Source organism: Artibeus jamaicensis, unplaced genomic scaffold (assembly GCF_021234435.1).
Source record: "Artibeus jamaicensis isolate MK-2021 breed Jamaican fruit bat unplaced genomic scaffold, CSHL_Jam_final scaffold_369, whole genome shotgun sequence".
NCBI lineage: Eukaryota > Metazoa > Chordata > Mammalia > Chiroptera > Phyllostomidae > Artibeus > Artibeus jamaicensis.
Genome location: NW_026522042.1, coordinates 40,170,263 through 40,195,873, shown reverse-complemented (window position 1 = coordinate 40,195,873; position 25,611 = coordinate 40,170,263). Strand labels below are relative to the sequence as shown.

At 40.1% G+C, this 25,611-nt stretch overlaps 1 protein-coding gene across 1 annotated transcript in view; it reads right to left on the bottom strand.

Moving 5' to 3' along the window:
• NLN (neurolysin) overlaps positions 1–25,611 on the bottom strand; it is an 81,713-nt gene that overhangs the window by 11,246 nt on the left and 44,856 nt on the right. Inside the window, exons 7-11 of the mRNA XM_037150768.2 lie at positions 23,366–23,501; positions 20,765–21,131; positions 17,849–18,050; positions 1,303–1,489; positions 847–975 (exon numbers count right to left, since the gene is read on the bottom strand). Of these exons, the coding sequence (XP_037006663.2) occupies positions 847–975; positions 1,303–1,489; positions 17,849–18,050; positions 20,765–21,131; positions 23,366–23,501 (1,021 nt within the window). The remainder of the gene's footprint in view (positions 1–846; positions 976–1,302; positions 1,490–17,848; positions 18,051–20,764; positions 21,132–23,365; positions 23,502–25,611) is intronic.

The window sequence follows — 25,611 nt, the reverse complement described above, 5'->3', positions numbered from 1 at the left end:
TCTTTGTCACACATTTTTACATCTAAAGTGTGTGAGAGTGGCACTTATTTTTAGGTTCATAATCGTGGAAAATGAACACTTTACTTGAAAAGCTAAAAAGATTTTACCAATTTAATCTACCTTTAGGGCTACTTTAAAAGGACTGTGTCAAAGTGGCACGAGGCGTAGAGTTGCTGCCCGGTCCACTGTAAACAGGCCACAGAAAGAAGCACAAAGCCTCGGTGACTAGTCTGACCTTCACTGTCTTTATAAATATGACCAATTCATCTATATAACAACTTATTGGTGAAAAAAGTCTTAACTGCATGTAAATACAATTGCATGTTAGGTTCAAATATATAAATATAAATGTAAGCACATGTGTGTGCTGCTACCCACCCACCCACAGGAATCTCACAAGTGTCAGGTGGGAGACCACTAAGTCCAACTCATCTCAGAAGCAGAGCCAGAAACCGGGCAGCCTTGCTTCTCTCTAAAACGGCCCCTTCTGCTAGGTGCTCACTGACAGCATTGGGAAGTCAGGGTGCACAGCAGGAGGGAGGAGTTGGGCGGGCACTGCCCACTGTGACTGACTTTCTGTGCTCCAGGGTGGAGGCCAATTGCTCATACTTGATTACGCTAAAATGCTGCAAGAGCTGGAGCCACCTTTCCTCCCAGCACATTTGGACAGGATAACTCATACTATGGACAGAGTACGCTTACCTGAAAGTCACGGCCTGATTATAGAAGTCAGAAACAAATTACATTAGGTAATCTGCCCGACACACTTGACCTGCCCTTGGCGGTGTGAGATTACCCTGCACTACACAGGAAAAATGAACTCAAGTCAGAACAGTATTTACATACCTGGAGTAGCTGCAACACCCAAAATTTCTGTGCAGTATTTGGCATATTCACTCGCAGCATCCAGCGCGGTGTTGGTATGGAGAGACTGATCAACTTTGCTCAGAACAATCTGGCGCAAGGTCAGAAGACCTAAGAACATGAGAATGTTTGGGCAGGTTTTGTAGAAGAGAACTATGTGTTCTAATATCACAGGATGATAGATTTCAAAACTGATTCCTGCAGTACTCATTACAAAATGGAAGCAAAACATCTCACTTAAGATTTACAAGTAGCTGTATTTTTTTTCTTGGACATAATCCCAGGGTTTGGTATTCCAATACATTTAGTGGTCTTGCATATATTAGCATTCTTAGGGCACCATTGTTATTACAAGGGAACTAGTTCTATGGGAGATGCCAGCAATTTTCTATTAAGCAATTCTAATTTATTTTCCTTCTCTAAAATTACAAGTTTTACCTGTGTTGACCAGTCTTGAAGCAACAAGTTTTTCCAGCAGATCATCTGTAATAGGTCTTCCATCTCTATAATGTTTTGACAGTTTTCGGAGGGAATCAATGTCCCACACCCAGTTTTCAAGCATTTGTGACGGTACTTCTACGAAGTCTGTTTCCACATTTGTTCCACTAAATCGTGCAAAATCAGTCTAGAAAGTAAACATAGAGGTCTTTAAGAAAACACTGAGAAAGAAATAGGTGATGTATTTTATAAACAAGATTCTCTAAAACTTAAGTCACAATCAGAGTCAACTATTCCTTTTAATGAAGGGTTAGAAAACCTCAAACTTGAATGAAAATAAAACACAGCAGCCAAGCAGCATGAAAAATAACCCCCCAAACTACTCTATATTGAAGTAACATTCTTTTGAATTATAAACAAATATGGAACATTTATTCATCAATTATAACTGAAAAAAAATCATGATTTCCACACTGATTTTTCTCTACTGCTTAACTACTTAAATTTTAGTCAAAATGTATTACAGAGTTCAATAACAACACAACAGATACTCTTTGAGTACATGTGATGTTTTGTATTCTCAACTTTAAATGAGTGGGTCTAAGATAACCATATTTATGGAAAGTCTGAGTTGTACCTCGCAGATTGGGCAGAAGATGTTACCTTAAAAATGAGAAGCCATTTCAGTGGGAGTTAGGGCTATATATTAGTTGGCAAGAGAGGTAAGATAATGCAGCGAAAGGAAACGAGAAATAAAGAATACACTAAAAAGTTAAAGCAGCCCTCTGTGAATGAGAAAGGGGTGCTATAATAAGTCAGTGACCAAAAGTAACCTCAGAGGGTGATCTGATCATAAATTCCTAACTGGGTAGATTAAAGTGGGTAGTCTCGCCCCAGGCCTCTAACTTCCTTAGTAAAAGGTTACTTTTGTCTTAAGCAAGCCCTGTCCATTGTTTCTGTGCATCTAGGTTAATACACCTTGAAATGCCTCTTTTTCAGACCCCTCAGAAGACCGCCATCTAGACAGCGCATGGCCCTGGCCAGGGAGCTCAGTTGGTTAGAGCATTGTCTCAATAGGCCAAGGTTGCGGGCTCAATCCTCAGTGAAGGCACATATGAGAATCGACCGATGAATGCATCTTTGATTGGAACAACAAGTGATTGTTGTTCTCCTCTCTCCCCTTTCCTCTCTCTAAGTGAATAAATGAGAGAGAGAGGGGGAGAGAATATAATCTGTTTACCATCCTGTAATGTTATCACAGAGATTTCCCACCATGCTTTCTCTCACCTTCATGTAATCTTCCTTCCTTCCTTCCTTCCTTAATTCCAAACATACTAAAAGAACTTCAGAACTGTCATTTGCAGGGAGCATTTGAGATTATGTTTCCTGGCATATCTTCAATTTGGCTCAAACAAATTCTTATAAAAAATTCTCTATAGGTTTAGACGTTTCTTACATTGACACCTTGTAAAAATAAAGTACTTCTGAGGGTCTAGGCTAAGATTTTAAAAATAAAGTTGTTTTTTTTTTTAAAGGAATGCTTGGTAAATTGTGGAATCAGAAGTCAGAAAAGCTCTTGAGCAGAAAGATGGGACTTCACTAGAACAGGCTGCTGTTTTTTAACCTTCATACCATCCAAAGAATTTTTGTAAGCCTGCCACTAGCAGAGGAGACAACATTTCACCAGCAGGGTCATGGGGGGGGGGGGCTTATCATTTTGTTCTCTTTCCCTGAACCTCTATCTTGTTTTCCACTTCAGAACCTTTAGATCCCAGTCTTTGCTCCCTGACTTCATCATCCCCAGGGCTTAGAGGGTAGGGGGAGGAAGAAGGACTGAACCACCGGAGAAGGGAGCAGATGGGATGCCGACTCAGCTGCAAATAACCAAATCAGCTCTTGGCCCAGGGCAGAAGCACAGATGTCAACGCCATCTCACATTCCGCCTTCCTCTCTTTATGCACAAAGAAGTGTTTTGCTTGACTTCCCATTATAATTGTGCTGATTCTAGATGTGAAGAGTTGCAAATCCCAAAGGGCCAAAGGAAACTGAAATCAGTGGGTGTTGGAATGGGCCACCTGTGTTTGAGGACATCCTAATAAAAAATTCTTACAGAAGAAGGGTTCCAAAAAACTGAATATCTTGCCTCTTTCTCAAATATAATCTTCTAAAATAACTGATCCTACATTTAGATAAAACAGAGTTATATAATAGTTATAACAGCCAACATCTATTGAAACTTTACTATGCCAAACATTATGCTAGGTCTTTATATGAATTATCTGATTTGAATTCCAAAGCAAGTGTATGAAGTAAACACTGTAATCTCCACGTTTGAGACAAGGACTGAGGCACACCGCAATTAGCAAAAGAACTAGGATTTGAAACCATGTGGTCTGCCTCCAGAACCCGCAATTGTAACCACAACTGCAGTAATGCCTCTTTGTCTTATGGGGGAAAAGTGAAAAATAAAATGAAAGGCTAAAAAACATTACAAAATGACCGAGTTTTCTTAGAAGGGATCTAAAGCAGAAAAATTCTATCAAATTTGCCTTTATGTGAAGAGTAAGTGTGGTTTCAGCATGCTTCTGTAGAAATCCGACTTCCTCTATGTATACCTGAAGATTTTTCAAAGACCAAACCTGAGGCTGACATGAAAATGCCAGCCTTCATAACCATGTATGCTGGACCTGGGATTCTGTAGTGCTAACTGCATAATTTTCTAAAGATTATAGTTTAAACAAAAGTACTAACAGCAAATAAAGGCAAAATCACACCATCAGTTACCGCCATACATTTTAAATATATAAATGTGTACATATACACATATTTATATAGAAACAAAAATATACGTTTTGTATATCCTGCTTGTCTGATTATTTCTCAGTCAGTATTTGCAGATGAGGGGGAAAATCAACCCCAAATAACAACAAAATCCATGTGTGTGTTGGTGGTGGTGTTTGAGAACGCAGAAAAACATGAACTAATGAGTATGTCATGAGTTAAAGTGGATTAAAATAAGAGTGAACAGTTATGCCATGCAGAAGAGAAAAGAGAGAGTTTATTCTATCTAAGCCATCTCATGGGGGAGAGAGCACAGCAAGTGAATGAACAGATGAACAATGTCTTCTAAAGAACAAAAGGAAATGTTTGCAAGGAGTAAAAGCTAAAAATAACTGCTGCTTACTAATTTCCCGAAAGTCTGTCACGCTGTTTCCCTATGTGCCCTTTGGGCAATATAATTTAAATAGTTCTCAGATGAGGAGTACAGCTCAATTTCTAGCAAACAACTAAATCTAAACAGAAAGGAATCCAGTCAGCCACTGTCTTAGGCTCTAGCAGCTGATGGGGGACAGACATGCAAAATGGCATGGCTGCTGAGTTATCATTCACTGTGAACATTTAGAAAACATGACCCCGTTTTAAACTATGGGTCCCAAAGAACCCTAAAAAGTACTTTACATAGTTTTCAATATGAATAATTGGAGGGTGTCAAATACAGTCACTTATGAGCTACAGTAATTATTATTTTTAAAGATTTTATTTCTTTTTAGGCAGAGGGAAGACGGGAAGAAAGAGAGGGAGAGAAACATCATGTGTGGTTGCCTCTTGCATGCCCCAACTGAGGACCTGGCCCACAATCCAAGCATGTGTGCCCTGACTGGGAACTGAACCAGTGACCCTTTGGTTGGAAGGCCAGCACTCAATCCACTGAGCTACACCAGCCAGGGCTGAGCCATAGTAACTATCGATGCTAATATACTTCCCAGATAAAGCAGAGTACTATAAAATAAACACAAAATAATCAAATTAACAAATTATTTTTGCAGGTGACACTTCAAAACGTTCTGGGCATTACTGATGCAGGAAATATTTTGATAATAAAAGCCTAGAAAAACAATGTAAACTTTGATTTCTGTTTAGTTATAAGTTCTTAAAAGGACAAAATTGTCTAAAACTATAAGATTTTTCTGTATTATCTTTTTAAACAGACAATAGGATGCCTAAAATATACTCCATTATAGGTTTTTATAAAGATGACTTGGTGTTGTAGAAACTTCTCAATTCATACAATGCAGTGAGAGCTGGAGGAAATTATATAAACTAAAGCTCTAAAACTCATGTGAAAATGTTGTATTTAAGGACCAAAGTCCTATGGGATTTTTCTATATAATTAAGAGACCAGTGGCTTTTAGTGGTTAAACTAAAGTGTTATTTTCATGAGAGCAAATCCCAGATCAAAGAAAAGGCATTTGCTGAAATCCATAAGTGTATCATGTTTAGGAAAATGAACAGGCCTCAGGAGAAATGACCTTGGCTGTCGGAGGTGATTCCCTATTGATTTTTTAGCAGTCATTCCATACCATGCCATGTCTGATGTAGCCCTAAACCAAGAATGATGGAGACATTTATATAGCAAGGCATTAAAAAAAACAGTGTGAGACGTCTGGTCAAGATGGTGGCATAGGCAGACATGGCTTGTCTCTTTGTGCAACCCCACTGAAATTATCTCTACAATACAGAATAACTCAGAACCGTCAGAAATCAAGTTGACTGGAAATCTGACACCTACAGAACTAAAGAAATGGCCTCCATCCCGACTGGTAGTAGGGGTGCAGATGTGAAGCGGGCTCGTCTGACACCCACGTGTGGTAGATAAACATTTGGGAGAGATATCTTGAGAGCTATGAGACCCAGCCCAAAACTTGGCCAGCTGCATAAAAATGATGCAGTCAGAAAAGAAGGATACATTCATTGAAATAAAGAACAATTTACAGAACAGTAGAGTAGATGAAGCTGAGAATCAATGATTTGGAACATAAAGAAGATAAAAACCAACCAATTAGAATAAGAAAAAAAATCCCAAAAGCCGAGGATAGTGTAAGCAGCCTCTGGGACAACTCCAAAAAGTCCAACATTTGCATCATAGGGGTATCAGAAAGAGAGGAGAAAGAGCAAGAAATTGAAAATCTATTTGAAAAATAATGAAGGGAAACTTCCCTAATTTGGTGAGGGAAATAGTCATTCAAGTCCAGGAAGCACAGAGAGTCCCTAACAAGATGGATGCAGAGGTCCACTGCAAAACACATCAAAATTAAAATGTCAAAGGTTAGGGACTTCCACCAAGATGGAGACGTAGGTGGAGGAACGACCTCGCCTCTGTGCACAACCAAATCTAAGAACAACTATTTTTAACAGCAGTCACAACCAAGCCACACGAAAAATCGACAATACGGAGTCCAAAGGACAACTAGATACTCAGCTGGACCGGTACGAGGAGCGAGGCCAGCAGCGGAGCAGGTTAGCAAGAAAAAATTCCCGGGGCGGTGCGCGGTGCGCGCAGGCGGCAACCGAGGGCGCTGATCGCGAGCGAGCTGGCTGCCAGAGCGCACAGGGAAGAGGCGCGGCGGTCGGTCAGTCGGTTGGTCGGTCGCGGGCATTTACGTGCGGAGAAGCCAGTGAGAAGGGAAGCCGGCGCGGGGCAGCAGGCTCGCACAATTCCGATTGGATAAACCCCAGGCGTGCGGAGTGACTGGATGCGCTGGGCTAGCAGAGGGGACCGCCATTGCTCCCTCTCTGACCATGCCCCCACACACAGCGTCACAAACCAGCGACCTGGGTCTCCCTGTCCTGGTAAACAACTAAGGCTTCGCTCCACTCACTTAACAGCGCGAACAGACCAAAAATGGCTCTAGGACAACTCAGAGCCCCAGAACCGATAGACCTAAGTGATGAAGAAATAGCCAGTCTTTCAGATGCACAGTTCAAAACACTGGTTATCAGGATCCTTACAGAACTGGTGGATTTTAGTCACAAATTAGAGAAACATATGTAAGCTAAACTAATTGAAATGAATGGTGATACAAAGAATACCAATAGTAATGGAAAGAAAATTGGGACTCAAATCAAGGGAGTGGATCAGAAGGAAGAAAAAAATGATCAAACAGAAAGGAATGAAGAAATAAGAATTCAGAAAAATGAGGAGAAGCTTAGGAACCTCCAGGACATCTTTAAACGTTCCAACATTCGAATTATAGGGGTACCAGAAGGGGGAAAGGAACAGCCACCAGTGGAAAACTTATTTGAACAAATAATAAAGGAGAATTTCCCCAAGATGGCAAAGGAAATAGACTTCCAAGAAATCCAGGAAGCTCAGAGAGTCCCAAAGAAGTTGGACCCAAGAAGGAACACACCAAGGCACATCAGAATTACATTAGCCAAGGTTAAAATGAAGGAGAGAATCCTAGAGGCAGCAAGAGCTAAGGGGACAGTCACCTACAAAGGAGTTCCCATCAGACTGTCAGCTGATTTCTCCAAAGAGACCTTACAGGCAAGAAGGGGCTGGAAAGAAGTATTCCAAGTCATGAAAACCAAAGATCTACAACCAAGATTGCAAAACTTTCAGCAAAACTTTCATTTAGAATGGAAGGACAGATAAAGTGCTTCTCAGATAAGATCAAATTCAAGGAGTTCATCATCACCAAGCCCTTATTATATGAAATGTTAAAGGGACATACCTAAGAAAAAGAAGATAAAAAAGATGAACAGTGAAAGGACAGCAAACTCACAGTTAGTAAGAACCACACCTAAAACAAAAGCAAACTAAGAGGACAGCTAGATCAGGAGCAGAACCATAGAAATGAAGATCTCATGGAGGGTTAGCAACAGGGGAGTGGGAGGAGGGGAAGGGGGGAGAAGGTACCGAAAATAAGTAGCATAGACAGTAGATAGAAAATAGATAGGGGGGGGAGGGTAAGAATAGCAGGGGAAATACAGAATCTAAAGAATTTGAGACACGTGTTCATGAACTAAAGGGGGAAATGGTGGGGAGGGGTATGCAGGGTGGAGGGGAATGGAGGGGGGAATAGAGCACATGTAATGGCATAATCAATAAAAAAAAAGTTAAAAAAAAATAAAAATAAAATGTCAAAGGTTAAAGATAAAGAGAGAATCTTAAAAGTAGCAAGAGAAGGGAAATTAGCTACCTGGAGGGGAGTTCCCATAAGACTGTCAGCTGATTTCTCAAAAGAAACTTTGCAGGCTAGAAGGGATTGGGAAGAAATAGTCAAAATCATGAAAAGCAGGGACCTACAGTGAAGACTGCTCTACCCAGCAAAGCTATCATTAATCAAAGGGCAGATAAAGAGCTTCCCAGAGAAGAAAAGACTAAAGGAGTTCATCATCACTAAACCACTATTATATGAAATGTTAAAGGGACTTATTTAAGAAAAAGGTAAAAACTATAAACAATAAAATGGCAATTAATGCATCTCTATCAACAATTGAATATAAAAAACAAACTAAGCAAACAAGAACAGAGACAGAATCATGGATACGAAGACTGTTCTGATGGCTGCCAGATAGGAGGGGAGTGTGGGCAATGGGTTAAGAGGTAAGGTGTTTAAGAAGTACAAATAAGTAGTTACAGAATAACCATTGGGCTGTAAAGCACAGTACCAGAAAGGGAGTAGCCAAATAACTTATACACATGACCCATGGCCATGACCAATGGTGAGGGGATTGCCTGAGGGCATAGTGGGTGTTGGGTCAAGGGGGGAAAGGGAGAAAAAGCCAGGACAACTGTAATAACATAATCAATAAAATACTTTTAAAAAATAGAAAAGAAAAAGTGCTACTGTCTTGTAGGGCTTTGCCATAATAATTAGAAGTCATACTTTCAACTTCATGTGTACATAGCAATCACTGGAATAATAGTAATAGGGAGAACCTGAATAACATTTAACTTTAAAAAAAAAAGATTTTATTTATTTTTAGAGGGAGAGGATGAGAAACATCAGTGTGTGGTTGCCTCTCATGCGCCCCCCCTGCCCCCCATTGGGGCCCTGGCCTGCAACCCAGGTGACCCTTTGGTTCATAGCCCATGCTCAATCCACTGAGCTACACCAGTCAGGGCTTAATATTTTTGTTAATCTTCACAACAGCCTATAGTTCAACAGTTCAGTATCACTGCCATCATTTTAAAGATACGTGAAACAACCAATAATCTGCAGGAGTCTTGAGCACTGTATTTTAAATTCATAGGCGTACTCCCAAAATGCCTATACCTTCCTGACTACTACTTCTTAGACTGAAATTGCTTCTTTTTACATATAAACAAATAAAAGTACTATTCAAACTCAGATGCTAAGAAGGTTGGAAAGTACACATAACTTATTAACCACTGTATCACCAAAATCTAGCGCCTGCAGAGAGAGTTGTTGATGGTCAACAAACATTTGTGAAATAAATGAAGCTGTGAGGAGAACGCTTCTGCATGAACGAGCCCTAAACAACTGGTAAGGGATTTTCTCTTCTTATGCTGGACCTGACCTCTTAGCCTCACATCATCTCACCACTCTCTTCTTTCAATACTTCATAAATATTTGTATCACTTAATAATACTGTTTAATAATATTATTTAAATATTGTTTACATACTTAATATTTACATATGAAATAGCAAATACTTGACATATATCAATGCTTAAATAGTAAATCTTATTTTCAATATTTAAAATGTTTAAATATTATTAAACAATATACAAATATATATTAATTTAAGCAGTATGTATTTAAAGAATATTATTTTAAAGTGTACATTTTTTTAAATACTTCTAATTTTTTTAATTTCATGTCCTTAAACTAAACTGTAAACATTCAAGGCCCTTTTTTCTCTTTTTATAATATATTTTATTGATTATGCCATTACAGTTGTACCATTTTCCCTTCATTCCCCTCCACCCAGCACACCCCCTCCCCCCACATGCCCCCCCTTTCATTCATGTCCATGTGTCATAAGTTCTTTAGCTTCTACATTTCCCACACTGTTCTTGCCCTCCCCTGTCTATGCTACTTATTCTCTGTACCTTCTCCCTGCCTCTCCTCCTCCCACTCTCCTGTTGCTAACCCTTCATGTGATCTCTATTTCTGTGGCTCTGCTCCTGTTTTAGCCGCCCTCTTAGTTGCTTTTGTTTTAGGTGTCATTGTTAATAACTGTGAGTTTGCTGACTTTTTACTATTCATATTTTTTATCTTCTTTTTCTTAGATAAGTCTCTTGAACATTTCACATAAGGGCTTGGTGATGATGAACTCCTTCAACTTGACCTTATCTGAGAAGCACTTTATCTGCCCTTCCTTTCTAGATGAAAGCTTTGCTGGGTAGAGCAATCTTGGATGTAAGTCCTTGGCTTTCATGACTTGGAATACTTCTTTCCAGCCCCTTCTTGCCTGTAAGGTCTCTTTTGAGAAATCTGCTGACAGTCTGATGGGAACTCCTTTGTAGGTGACTGTCCCCTTCTCGCTTGCTGCTTCTAGGATTCTCTCCTTCATTTTAATCTTGGCTAATGTAATGATGATGTGCCTTGGTGTGTTTCTTCTTGGGTCCACCTTCTTTGGGACTCTCTGAGCTTCCTGGATTTCCTGGAAGTCTATTTCCTTTGCCAGATTGGGGAAGTTCTCTTTTATTATTTGTTCAGATAACTTTTCCACTTATTGCTGTTCCTCTTCCCCTTCTGATACCCCATATAATTTGGATGTTGGAACATTTAAAGATGTCCTGGAGATTCCTAAGCCTCTCATTTTTTTTGAATTCTTGTTTCTTCATTCTTTTCTGTTCGGTTGTTTCTTTCTTCCTTCTGGTCCAGTCCATTGATTTGAGTCCGTTTTCTTTCCATCACTATTGGTTCCCTGTGCATTTTCCTTCATTTCACTTAGTGCAGCCTTCATTTGTTCCTGTAATTTGTGACCAAAATCAACCAGTTCTGTGAGCATCCTGATCACCAGTGTTTTGAACTGTGCTTCTGATAGGTTGGCTATCTCTTGGTCACTTAAGATGTATTAGCTCTGGGGCTTTGATCTGTTCTTCTGTTTGAGCCATTTTTTTTGGGGGGGGGGTCTGGTTGCTCCTGTTATGTGGTGAGGGGAGGAGCTTTAGATGATCACCAGGGTGGGGCAACCCAGTTGCTGGGTTGTGACACTGTATGTGGGGGCGGGGTCAGAGAGGGAACAATGGTACTTGCTCCACTCTCTCTTGGATTTCAGTTCCTTCTGCCACTTCCCACAAGCAAATTGGGCCCTTCTGATGCTGGTTCCTGGGTGAGTGGGCTTGTGCATGTTCTAGGACCCTGTGGGTCTCTCAAACAAACTTTCCTGTGAAGCTAGGAGTCTCTTCTGGTACCTCAGCCCCCACAAGTGTTTTCACTTATGGTGAAATTGGTGCTTTTAGGCTTTATTTCCTGGTGCTGGGGCCTTGGGTTGCATGGTCTGTGTCACTGCCTATTTTTTGCCTGTTTTATCTGCCTGTGAGTGTGTGACCATGGTCAGCCAGCCGCCTTGCGAGCCTCACTGAGTCTGCTCGTTTCCGCCCCGCGCCCGGGGTCTGCAAGCCCTCCACTGCCCGTGCACCCGGGTCTGGCAGCCACCACTTTCTCCTGCTGCAGCCCCTTTCTGCCGGCTGCTGACTCCACCCCCTCATACCAGTCTGGATGAATGACTGTCGGACTTCTGCACAGTTTGATCTTCTGTCTGTTCCGGTTGTGTTTTTGTTTCTAAATCTTTGTCGTCCTTAATTTTGGTTGTGCGAGGAGGCACAGTATTTCCATCTATGCTTCCATCTTAGCCAGAAGTTCCTTTTTTTTTCTTTTAAACATTACCCTGCTATATCTAGTATGTCAGACACAATAGATAACCAATAACTGTCCCCCTACAGAGCCACAGCTAACTAAATATTTTTTTGTCTTTTAAAAGCTTTTTTTCTAATTATTTAAAAAGAAACACAGAAAAACATACAGTAAGTAAAAGTAATAGCCTGTCTCCAAGAAGAAATAAATAATGCAAAGATCATCATATTTGGTTTATGACTTTAGCATTTGTTTTATTTATACATGTGAGTATGTGTTTTTTTTTTAAGATTTTATTTATTTATTTTTAGAGCGAGGGGAAGAGAGGAAGAAAGAGAGGGACACATCAATGTGTGGCTGCTTTTTGTACACCCCCTACTGGGGACCTGGCCTGCAATCCAGGTATGTGCCCTGACTGGGAATCGAACTGGCGACCCTTTGGTTCGCAGGCTGGCACTCAGTCCACTGAGCCACACCAGTGAGGTCAGTAAGTATGTATTATATATAAACAAATAAACACACAACCAATAAAATAACAAAAATGACATCCTACCACTGATGTTGGAAACTCTAATAGTGTACAAGGTGGGTTGTAGCCTTGAAGGAAAGGCTAGAAGGTTGCTGATAGGTATTCACTACATTATCAGGACTGAAACCTACGAGGTCAACTTAAACAGAGGGATGCATGAAGTTACACAAACTCATTTATTCTACACTAGCTTATATGAGACTGATTTAGAGCACGGGTCGCCATCCCCTGGGCCACGGACTGGTAACGGTTAGAGAATGGGCGGCACAACAGGAGGTGAGCTTGAATGTAATGTACTCGAATCATCCTGAAACCATCCCTTGCACCCTGGTCCCTGGAAAAACTCTCTTCAAAGAAACCAGTCTCTGGTGCCAAAAAGGTTGGGGACCACTGATTTAGAGGAGGTGCCATTTGAGAAACATAGCAGAAAAAAGTCCTTCCAACACGAATGCATACTTGGGCGGCCAGATACAGACCTAACGTTGGCCTCCAGTGCATGGACTGAGGGAGCAGAGAATGGCTGGTTACAGGCAATAGAGTGGTGGAGAGCAAGACAGTCAGACCCTGGGTCCATCATTTCACCTTTCTAAGTCTCAGTTTTTCCCACTTGGAAATGGGGGAGTAATAGTGTAATAGTATAATAATAGAAGTAGATTGGCAAATCTACTTCAGAAAAGTGTAAGGACAGAATTAACTAATGAGTGTAAGGCACTGAGTATACACAGTGTTTGGTGGTGAAAAGTGCTAAGTACATCCTGGCTGCTACAACTCCTTAGCTTGCCCGGTTTGCCTGACCACTACGATTTTGACTGGTCAGGCCAAGCTTGTCCTAAACTTCCTCCCCAGGCATCTATTCCTTGGTGTTAAGGCTGAAGATAACATACCAACATTTCTCTTCAGCTAATCTCCTACCACTACGGATACTCTGAACTGCCCATTCTCTTCTCACTTCCGGAATCAAACTTCTAAGTAGGCAGTAATCATTAAAACAAAACAAAAACAAACAGAAGCCTGATGGTTTCCACTCACCTTCCACAGGTCCTCACCCAAAATCCATGGAGGGTAAGCATTTGTGAATTCTCTTAAACCCTAAGTGACCGTACTTTTCCTCATGGCAACTTCCCCACTCCTCTTAAATTATGACTTGTGTGCTACTGACTGATCTCCAAAGCTCTGAATTATATATAAGCAGAGTTACAAGAATACTTGAAATATGTATGGCACTTTATGCTTTCTCAAGTACCTTTTTACACATCATTTAATCTCTCACCAGCACCACAGGGAAGTAGGTATAAGAACTGTTATTGTCCTCATTTTAAGAGTAAGAAGAATGAGGTCGCTCCAGGAGGTTGAATAACTTGCCAAAGTCACACAGCCAGACCTATAAATACACGGACGATTTGTAATCTAGTGCTCTCGTCATAACAGTAGTGTGCCTTACTGACTGGATACATTGATGTACAACAGCATCTAACAAAAAATACTTAAATCAGACGAGATGCTCTATTAGTCTTTCAACCAAATCAGTGGTGTATTTAAAAATCATAAATAATTATGTTTTAGTTTTCCACCCCTTTCAATTTTAACTGACAAGGCTTTGTGAGGTGTTGCTTTAAAATATCTCTAACAGTCCAAAACTGATTAATGCTCTTAACCTACAGACCATCACAGGCGTCTCAATGGAGGCTGTTAAGAAGCATCACTTCTTTTCTATGTAAGTTCAAAAGGCCAGTGATTACTGAGAGCCCAAACCACAATAAACCCGTGAAACAGGAAGAGACACTGGAGATACCACCTCGTGATTGCTATCTTCAAAATTACCTACCCTGCAGTGTAAACACAAGAAAACAGGAGTGAAACTCACTTGAATGACGAGATGGCAGACAGACAGAACTAGTGCATCTACATGCTTGAAACTGGGTGTTCCTGCTGACACACTCAAACATCCCTATGACGAGCTCCAACGAGCTCTTCTGGTCATCAAACTTGCAAACTGCCACTGAGGAGAATGCAAATGATGAGCTGCCCAAGCTAAAAACCCATCTACTAAACATGTACGGCAAATAGTTAACTCACTGTATATTTCTCAGAGAAGTCAGGAGTGTTTTCCTGAACACTGAAGTCATTAAACTCATGCACTACTATCCAGGTCAAGTCATTAGAAAAGATTTTGAAATTATTATAAAGCTGCAAATATATAGAACTGTACCTATTCTTTTAAGACAAAAGTAGTGATCACTGGTTCCAAATATATAGTTACCTTAAAAATCTTAAAGCATATAGGTCATTTGAAAAGATTAACAGACAACTAAGAAATGTAATATAACCTCGTGAGATGAATAAGCAAGGGCCTGGACTCACACGCTGCCTGTCTGTACAGCACATTCCGTGTTCATGAACACGGGGAGGCACACACTAAGCCTCGCCTAGGGTCTACTGTTTCAGGAGACACCAAACTGATGGAATAAATAAAAGTAAATAAACAAATAAATAAAATATTTTAGTCACGAGTGAAATATCTCTAAAATGACATAGTGCCAAGATAAGTTTTCCAGTACTGCCCAAGTAGCCACCTCGAAGGATCAAAAATAACATAAACAGTGAAAATAACAGAGTTGTGGAGAACTGCATTGGGATCCGTGGTGAGCGTATGATACTGAGGTTACGATGGGGGTCTGAGTCCGAAAACAAGGACGGGCACCGACAGCACTGAAAACCCTGTTTGAAGATCGGTTTTACTCTAGCGAATGTGATGAGGATGCCAAGTTACTTCCTTGTGAAGCCATCAGCTGATAATCAACATCCAAGTGAGGAGGAAACTGTAACCCAGGAGTTACTTGGAATCCACTATGGTCTAGGCTTCAAGAGCCCTGTGAGCTCTTCGGAATTCCATGTAAAAATGGGAGAGTATAAGTGTACATGCATTTTTCTGGAAGAGGTATGCACAGCCAAAATCAGATTTTTATTCAGTTCTTAGACCCTCCAAAGTGAAGACCCACTCTTCTAAAAGCAGACTGTTATTTATCTACGTAGAAGTATATAACTAGATTTTACATAATCTAAGTAATACCCCATAAGTCTAAAATTAAGAAACTTATTTCAATTTTCTAAATTACACATAAAAGTACTTTAGAAAAGTGGATACTAGATTTATTCTAATTTTAAAAAAATCAGCCAGAAAATGGAAATACAATGGAAAATAAATATTTTAGGTATCCTACTGCTGTAGGTTTCTTAGATACTGTAGACTTTAACAGTATCTAAGAAAGAAAATTTAGATTATTCTGAAAGATTTCTTTTGCTTGGGTTAAAGAGAGGGCAGAAATGTTTGCATCAGTTTGTTAGGACTCATTTATCTGAACATTCATTCCTATTCCCTCTGGTTTTTTAAAAATAAAACATGGAAGCACCAGGATGTCAAGATAAAATGTTGAAAGAAATAAGCAGTGTTTCAACATAGATGATAGCAGTATTTCAGAAGTGAGTGCGTACATGTTTAGCTACTGCAGTAGTTGAGGGTACTCTGTGGGTCAGGGACGCTGGATGTCTGGGGTTGAACTGCATGTGCAGGACAACAAAAATTGTCCCCTGTTTTCCATGTCTCTCGTATTTCCTGTGGGACATTCAAATAAATGAGAAATCTATAATTCAGTGAGCCTAGAAACTAACTCCATTGTACATGTTTTTGCAAAATCTTTTTATACACTTTAAATGTCCAAGGCACTAACGACTGGGGATCAACTGTGTAAATCAAAGTAAGGTTACCTTTTCATTGGGAAACTTCCTAAGGGGTGTTCACCATGTTGGGAAATATGTCACCACTGGTGCCATGACTGAATGTTTATGTTTGTGTTCCTTCCCCAAATCAGTATGTTGAAACCTAACCCTTAATTAAGTGGTGGTAGTAAGTGGGGCTCCTGGGAGGTGAGTAGGTCACGAAGGCGGAGCCCCCAATGAAGGGGAGTAGTCTCTTCGGGAAAGAGGCCTCAGGGAGACCCCTGCGCTTTCCGCCACGTGAGGACACGGTGAGAATGCACCACCTTGGAACCAGAAAGCAGGTCCTCAGCAGACTCCAAATCTGCCAGGATCTGGATCTTGGACTTTCGGCTTCCAGAGCTGTGAGAAATTTCTATTGTTGATAAGCTGCCTGCTCTACAGTATTGTTACAGCAACATGAACTAAGACAATGCCAACACCATTCTTGGACTCAGAGCTGATGACACAAACCACTTATATCAGCCAGTGGTTTTTTGCTGCCTGATTCAGGGTTATTCACATATAGTACATGTCCATGAATACTTCATTATGTCTTAGTACATAGCCATGCCACGACATTATCATTTGAAAACCATTGAAAAAATCTTTTACGTTCAGCGAGGACATTACATCAATTTTAAATATCCTCTGTATGGAGAAAGGCTGTCAGGGAAAAACTAATAAAATCCAAATAAAGTGTGGAGTTTAGTTCAGAGCACTGTGCCAACGATGGCTTCTGGGTTGGGACACACACACTATAATATGGTAAGATGTGAACCAGAGGGGAGTCAGGGGAAGGGGTACCTGGACAATTTTTGTACTATCTTTGCAACTTTTCTGCAGACCTAAAACTATTCTAATAAAAAGCTTATTTTCTAAAGTTTACCTTCAGAGGTATATAGAGATTTCAAGTTTGGAAAACTGTCCCTCCATTTCTGTTAACATCAGTTTTTAATATTGTTAGATTGAACCACTGAACTGGATGCTTTCATATGTCAGTAGTGGTTAAGTTTAGCAAGTTCATATGGTTTACCCTAGAATAGTTAGGGCCTAGTTTACTGGATGGCTTTGTAAAGTTAAGAAGACATGTGCCATTCACCTGCAGACAGAAAGAAAAATCAGTAGCTGTCTACTGTGCGCACACCTCCACGCTCTGGCAAACTCTCTTCAGGGTTACCCTACATGATCTACGGCTTTAATCTGAGGCCAGGAAAGAACGGTATTACAGAATATTTATTATCTAAAAAGGAGTAAAGAATCTGGGCTAGTTGAAAACCATTTAACTACACACAGCATTAATAACAGAGGAGACAGATTACAGCAGTTGCTTATCTGTGAATTTTACACCAAATTCCCATAGGAAAAAAAAATAAAAGTAGAGTATTTTAACCCTTCCATGATGATAGCCTTGTTTTTCCCAGGATGCTATTCAGTTGATGCTTTCATCAGTGAATTCACCTTGCAGTAAAATATATTGTGAAACAGCACCCAATCAGAAAAAAATTTGTTTTTGCAGAAGGCCTGTGAAATTCTTGAACATGGTCAGCTTCTGAAAACAACGTATTAAGGTGAGAAACCCAACTGCAGTGAAGAGACAAAACCTCTAGAAAAGCAACTGGCAGGTTCACCATGCAAGATCACTCACCTGTGCACAAATCTGATGCATGACGTGACCAAATTCATGGAAGTAAGTCCGCACCTCGTCGTGCCTCAGGAGAGAGGGGCGACCTGCTAGGGGCTGAGAGAAGTTCACCACAAGGGCTGCCACAGACATCATGCGGCTGCCACTGGGCAGGAGGCAGCCCGGCTGGAGGCCGAAGCAGGCGGCGTGGTTGTACTTCCCGTCCCTGGGAACCAGAAGCGAAGTCTGTCAGATATGAACACCCTTCCCTAGCAACAACGTTGCCGTGGCTTCTCTCCGTCACTAAGTCTCATTTCATACCTAGTTGATAGAAAATGCTTTAAAACCTTTAACTTTCAGAAAGTAGGTAAAACTATGGACAATATAAAAAGATCAGTAGTTGCCAGGGGTTAGGGACAGATGAATAGGTAGATGGAGCACAAAGGATTTTTACAGCAGTGAAGCTACACTGAATAATATTATAATGGTGACTGTGTGTCATTATAATAATTTATCCAAACCCATAGAGTATACAATGTCAAGAGTGAACCCGAGAGTAAACTATGAACATTGGGTGACGATGTGTCAATGCAGGTTCATCAATCGTAACAAATGCACCACTTTGGTGGGGGATGTTGATGATGGGGGAAATGGTGCATGTGTGGGGCCAGTAGGTAAAGGGGGAATCTCTGCATCTTATGCTCAATTTTGCTGTGAACCTAAAACTGCTCTAAGAAATAAAGTCTGTTTTAAATGAGCAAGAAGTCAGTCAGTCAATCAGAACCGTGCCCAGGCTGAGCCAGGAGTGGGCAGGGACGTGGAAAAGGCAGGCGGGCAGAGGAGAATACCAGACACTGTGCACTTGATCTGATAGCGCACTCAGCCCAGCTCTGGTTGTGTAATGGGTCCTTCAGAGTTCCCGGAATGATTTCATGTAATTAGTTGGAAAAGTATAAACAGGTCAACAGATACACAAATCTTATTTTTAACAGGGAAAAGCTAACGTCCTCTCGGAAGTGTTGTCCTGTTATATTTTATGCCTCTTGGTATATTACAAAAGGCAATAAAAGTATTATTGATTTAAGAGTAATATGGGCATTACTATGTTGGAGAAACAACAGTTGAGTTTTCTTAAAAATATGTGTAGAATTTTAAAAATTTAAGAAGAGCTTAAAATCTAGAAGTTTCTCCCAATTTAAAAATCAGTGACATGGAGGGTTTTTTACCTCTTATTTAAAACATAAATATCATTTCTTTGATTTTAAAGGATTCCTTATTCTGAGATTATGCCTTTTTACATTTTGTTGATAAAATGATGGTGACTTTTCCCTGGCTGGGTAGTTTAGTTGGGTAGAGCATCACCCCAATACACCAAGGTTGTAGGTTCAATCCCAGGTCAGAACACATACGAGAATCAACCAATGAGTGCATAAATAAGTGGAACAATGAATCACTTTTTCTCTTTCCAATCAGTAAGTTAAAAAAATAATGGTGAGTCTTAAAAATGCCCTTAACTGCCAACCTTATGTTGGAACCATCAGAGTATTTTTGTTTTTGTTTTAAGAATCTCAGTATCTGATGAAAATTGAAATGTGATAAAAAAAAAACTGGTCTTTCCTATACCTACTCTAAATATCCTTTTTTTGAGTTAATTAGACAAAGAAAAGAAGTTAACCCTTCTCATCTTCATGAAGCAAGCATGTAGGTGACAGGAAGTGAATATTAAGTAGGTCATTGGTCACTACTCTCATAAAAGGTCACCCTCTGGCCCCTATACCAGAGTTCTGGTAGCAATGGTCAGATCTCAAAGAAACCAATTATATTTTGGCAGAGAGACAACAGGACAAGGTGAGGAGAACTAGCTTTGACCCAGGAACAGAAAGCTCCAATGTTGAAGGATTTCCCCTGAACAAATTCTTGGCTTAAAACTGTATGCTGACACTTTGTAGTTAAAAACAGACCCATCTACATCTGACATGGGTCCATTTTTAGCTTATCTCAGAAGTGAAAGTCCAGAAAGCATGGGGGTCAGGCACCTCTGACCACCGTCTGGATGACACAGTTTTCCAGCCTTTTTCCCAGCAGCCACCTGAAGCCACCCAACTCACTATTGGGATAGAACTAGGGGGATACTGTCATTTCTTTCCTCCAGCTTTTTTTTGCAAAATGGATTAGTAATTATAACAGGCTGGTCTTGTTTTAGAAAGCTGCCTGGAGAGAAAGTGACCCACACCCTTTCCTATCTGATGAAACACTATGGAGTCCAGAGTTACCACATGATTCAGAGACAATACTATTTTTAATTCTTACCACTGATCGAATACCTAGTCCTGGTGATTTGCTTATATGGGGCAATGTACAAAGCAATCCTGTAAAGGGATCATCAGTCCATACTATAGAGAAGAAAACAGAGTCCCCAAAATGCTGTCGCTCAAACATCCCAACTCAAGTTTGACTTAGCCTACTGTGTTGCTTCTCAGCCAGACTCAGGGAAGTGGCCCATAGACTTAACAGTATTGGCAGACAGAGTATCAGAATAATAAGCATTTCGGGTTTCAACTTTAAGCAAATGTAGTGCACAAACTAGATGATGGTGGTGATGATAATGATAACAGCTGCTAATATTTACTAAGCACTTGCTAAAGGCTGGGTGGTCTCCCATTGATGCTTTGCATGTAATTAACCATTTTATCCTCACAACAACCCTACAAAGCAGGTAGGACTAGCAGCCCTACTTTACAGGGCGGTAGTGTTGGTAAAGAAACTGAGGCACAGGAACATTAAGAACCTGCCTAGTAGGTAATGGGGCAGACATTCTAGCTTCAGAGCCCACATCTTTAATCCCTTTACTAAGAACCACACGAGAGGTCACACAAGAGTGTTAATCTGGGTGGAAGCTGAATCCCTAAGGAGTTGAATCCAACAATACAGTATTACTACCTTGGATAGAGGTCCAAGTAGAACTGTCCCAATACTTCTCCTGTGGCTTTATCCTTCACAGTGTAAAGTGTGACACTTTTATTCCACACATGAGGATCTGCCACCTGTTCAAATGAAAGTCCCAACAACTCCTGGTAGATGTTCAGCAAGCCTTCAGTGACCACTTCAATGGGGAAGTATTCCTTGAGGATCTCTTGGTCTATGGAGTACTTGAGTTCTTCTGTCTGAGTCATGTAGTAATGCAGATCCCAGGCGTTGATTTTTCCATCATATTCAAAACCTCTCTCTTCGCATTCCTGTTTCTTCAAATTCAAAATAAACTCTCGTTCTGCCTCACCCAGGGGTTTTAATTTCTGGCTTAAATCATCTGTGAAGGAAGTGGGAAAAGTCAGCAAAATCTATTGCTCCGAGGAGGGAGGGACAGAAGAAGGGAGGGAAGTGGGAAGGGAGAGCAGGCTCCACTCGACAGCCCTGTTGTTCTCTTCAAGGTCATTTATGTTATGGCTCCTCAGCCCTTTTACTCTGAGCACCACCCAAACTAGGCCCCGACTTCCTCACAGCATAAACTTCCTCAAAGCTGAAGTTCACCTCAGAGGACTCTGACAGGACAATGTTATAATTCAAGGAAAAAAGCAAGAGTGGAACTCAACTCATATACATGATTATTGTTCAAGAAGATGAGGCTCCTCAGAAAGGCAGCGAAAATAAATCAAATGTGACCTGTGACTACCAGTGTTACTAACAATGGCTCAGTGTCTCTGGTGGCCCTGGGTTTAGTTATCACTACCCTATTCCTGGGAACAGGGTCTATTAGGACACAGTAAGTCCACTTCTTAGATGCATTCCTCCATTTACACTCCAGCCAACTGTTGACTCTTTCCCTGCATTTGGCTAAATGAATATGCTCTTATTATGTATTTAGTCTTCACGAGTTGGTGCATATGTAAGACAAACACAGGTCTGCCTCTGAAAGAGGCAGGTCCGCTCGGGAGGCAGCCCAGGGTGGGAGGGGCAGGAGTGCTCTGAAGGGAAAGGAGGAGGCTCACAGGGGACCAAAGAGAGGTGATTCCGAGCGGGCCGGTCAGGGACGTGTGAGTACAGGGAGCACGAGGACAGCTCACATGGACTATGCCAATTTCAGATTACAGGGAGACTACTTTAAATGCATTAGGTTAATCAGGTAGTTCTCAAGGAAAAAATTTAGCATATGCAGTTACAACATTTTTATCAAGCCTGTTAACTCCCCGAGCCATTTTCTGTATAACATGCACCAGGACACATGGCAATGACCTGTTCACGTCTCTGCTGTTTCCACTCAGGGAATATTTCCTGAGAAAAGGACCTCGTTTAATTCCTCTCTGTTGTTTTACCACTTAGCACGCTGCCTAACACAGAATAATTATTTCATAAATGTCTCACGAATGAATACATGAATTATATAGTAACGAATAACTACCATTTATGGGGCACCTGCTACATGTCACATCTGTGCCAGCACATACACTAATAATACAAGGAATGGCCATCGAAGACATGGTGGAGTAAATCTTTGGCTGAAGGCTGATTTTAACTCATTATACAAAATCTCCAACTTAATTAAGCTAATAAAAAACCCAAAGAAACAGACTACACACTTTGATTCGTTGTTAAACTCTGAAAGAGGTCAATGAAGAAAGTTAAAAAAAAAGTCATACTTTCATAAACTCTGGTTAAAGAAGATTACATAAAAAATCAGTCCCTACACCATGGGTGTCATTCAGCCATGTTCACTAAGATGGAAGAGAAAAGCAGAGTGACTGCTGGGACAGTGACACACGGACTGAGATGGGGACGGGGAGGAGTGACAGAGTACCAGTAAGTAAATGTCATGATGCAAGAACCACAGTTTTAAAAAGAGTGAAAGTGATGTTAAATAAATGTGAATATAGTTATTAGATAATAGCTTTGATGATTATTATTTTGGTATTACTTTTGTATATAGTAAGTGGCTTCTGGAATATAAAATGTTCATTTTTTGTTTATACATGTTATATTTTCATTTGTTATTTCTCAGCTTATTTCATATGAACTCGTAAGTAGCTACACTATAACTACAAACACTAAACGGTCTTGTTAGACATTAGTATAAAAATCCCAATCAAGCCCTGATTGGTGTGGCTCAGGGGGTTAGGTGTTGTCCAGGTCACCGGTTCAATTCCCAGTCAGGGCATATACCTGGGCTGGGGACCAGGTCCCCAGTTGGGGGTGTGTGAGATGCAACTGACTGATGTTTCTCTTGCACATACATGTTTCTCTTCCTCTCTTTCTCTGTCTTTTTCCCTCTCTCTAAAAATAGATAAAGTAAAATAAAATCCCAATCAAGATACAATATAGAATGAAGCAAGGACTATAACAGTAATAGGCAACCATGGGCAACCCTTAGAACCAAGTACAGTATCTAATACATAGTAGGTGATCAATAAATTTCTCTTGAAGGAACAACAAACAGGATGTCCTCAAAAGCATACTGAGTCTAAAGCCCTCTGTCTGTCTAGTTGGTATCATGCAGCAGAACAGTCACGGAAATGAAAATACATAACTGACTTTAAAGAAAGAACTCACCTAGGAAGGCTGTTACATGGCTTGTACTCTTCGCAGTGTTCATTTCAAGGACGAAGTCAGCATGTGTACCATAGCCGAGTAGTCTGGCGACTTTGGCCCTCAGTGGGAGTAGTTGCTGTAGAATTTTGGTGTTTTCCTAGTAATAAACAATAACAACAAAAACAAACATTAACAATTAATTGGATCCAAAACACCAAGTTATTACATGTATTTTTAGGTTTGCAAAACTGTCAAATATTTTTAGACCATCTCGACTTCTGATAAATTATTTCCTTTCAGTGTTGCAGACTTTTATTTTTTGATTCATGATCCAATTGTACTTCTGAAACAATTGACCTATTTAAACATCAGGAGATAGTTATAACGTCTTAATAAAATTTTAGATACAGTAATCTTAAGAGTGAAAATGTAGTTTTAAGGACTATAGTGAATCCACATTTAGTCTCATTGACAGGACTGCACCAAATATTGATATATAAATTACTTTTTCATTGTATTAATATACAAATAACACAAAATTTGTAACTAACTTCATACTCATTAGTATGGCTATTATTTAAAAAAGAAAATAATAAGCATTGATGAGGATGTAGAAAATTTGGAATCTTTGTGCATTAATGATGGAAATGTAAAATGGTGCAGCTGCTGTGGAAAACGGCACTGGAATTCCTAAAAAAAAAAAGGAAATGAAGAAATTAAACAGAGAATTACCATATGATTTAGCAAGGACTCAGACAGCTATTTACATGACCATGTTCACTGCAGCATTATGTGAACTGCAGCCAAGTGGTGGAAGCAATCCAAATGTCCATCAGTGGGTAAAGGGATAAAGAAAATGTGGTTTATACATACAATGAAATACCATTCAGCCTTAAAAAGGCAAGAAGTCTTGACACATGCTAGCACATGGATAAATCTTGAAGATATACATGGTAGTGATGGTTGCACAATATTTAACACCACAGAGCTCTACACTTAAAAAATGTTTCAGGGATTTTTCTCAAATTATTGCAAACATTTCCTATTACTTTATTTGTATCAAAATACAAATAATGATAATGCCTTATCTTCAGACATTTTCATCTTTCCCAAATGCAACCCTATACCCATTAAATATGAACTCCCCATGACCTCTCCCCTCGCCCCTGGCATCCACCATTGCACTTTCTGTCCCTGGGAATCTGACTGTTCCAGGAACCTCATGTACGTGGGATCGTACCACATCTGTCCTTTCGTGTCTGGCTTATTTCACTCAGCATAACCTTGGTTTTAAACAATAGAAGAAAAAGTAAATAAATGTTGAGGTCAAAGAAAAACTACTCCGGATGATTAAATCAGCAAATCATTTCTAGACATGTTTCTATGGAAGATCACACACCAAAGTCAAACTACCTGGGCCCCCAAGTTTGCTCGACCACTTACTGGTTGTGTAACAGTTGGCAAGTCCCTTAACCTTTCCAAGCCTCAGTTTTCTTACCTGCAGGATACAGGTAATGAAAGCAGCTCAGTCGTGGGGTAAATGAAGATTCAAATGAAAATATATGTAAGTACATAGAAAAATGCCTGGAACCAGGGAAAACTTTATATAATTATGTTATAATTACTATTATTTTAAAATTAGGATGGAAACATAGATATAAGGAACACACAGTATAATTCTCCAAGTTCTAAAATTAACTGATATGAGTTATTCTTTCATTTGTTTCAGTTTCCCTAGACCTTCTCTCCAGACTGCCAATTTTCTCCCAGTATCTATTCCTCCATTCTTTCCCCTAGTCCTCAAATTTTCTGAGTTTTTGCCGGATGCAAGGTTACCTGACTAGTAGACTCCCCTAAAGCTAGTTGTGGGACTGTGGAATACGAATGAAGTTTTGAGTGAAATTTCTGAGTCATCTCTTTACAGATGCTTGCCTTGCTAGCTGTGAACTAAAGGTGTCAACCATGACCTTGGAAACTGCATGCTAAGGACAGTAGAGCTATCCTCCAGTTCTAGAATATTCTCCTCTGTACTGTTCGTTTCAAGAGAAATAAACCTTTTTAAAAAAATGTTGTCAAACATATAGCATAAAATATGCCATTTTAACCATTTTTAAGTGTACAAGTGGCACTAATTACACTGAAACTGTTGTGCAACCATTATCACTGTTTCCAAAACCCTTCCAACACCCCCAAAATAAACTTGGTAACCATGCAGGAATACCTCCCCTGTCTCTAATGGTTAATGGGTAACCATTAATGCTTTCTGA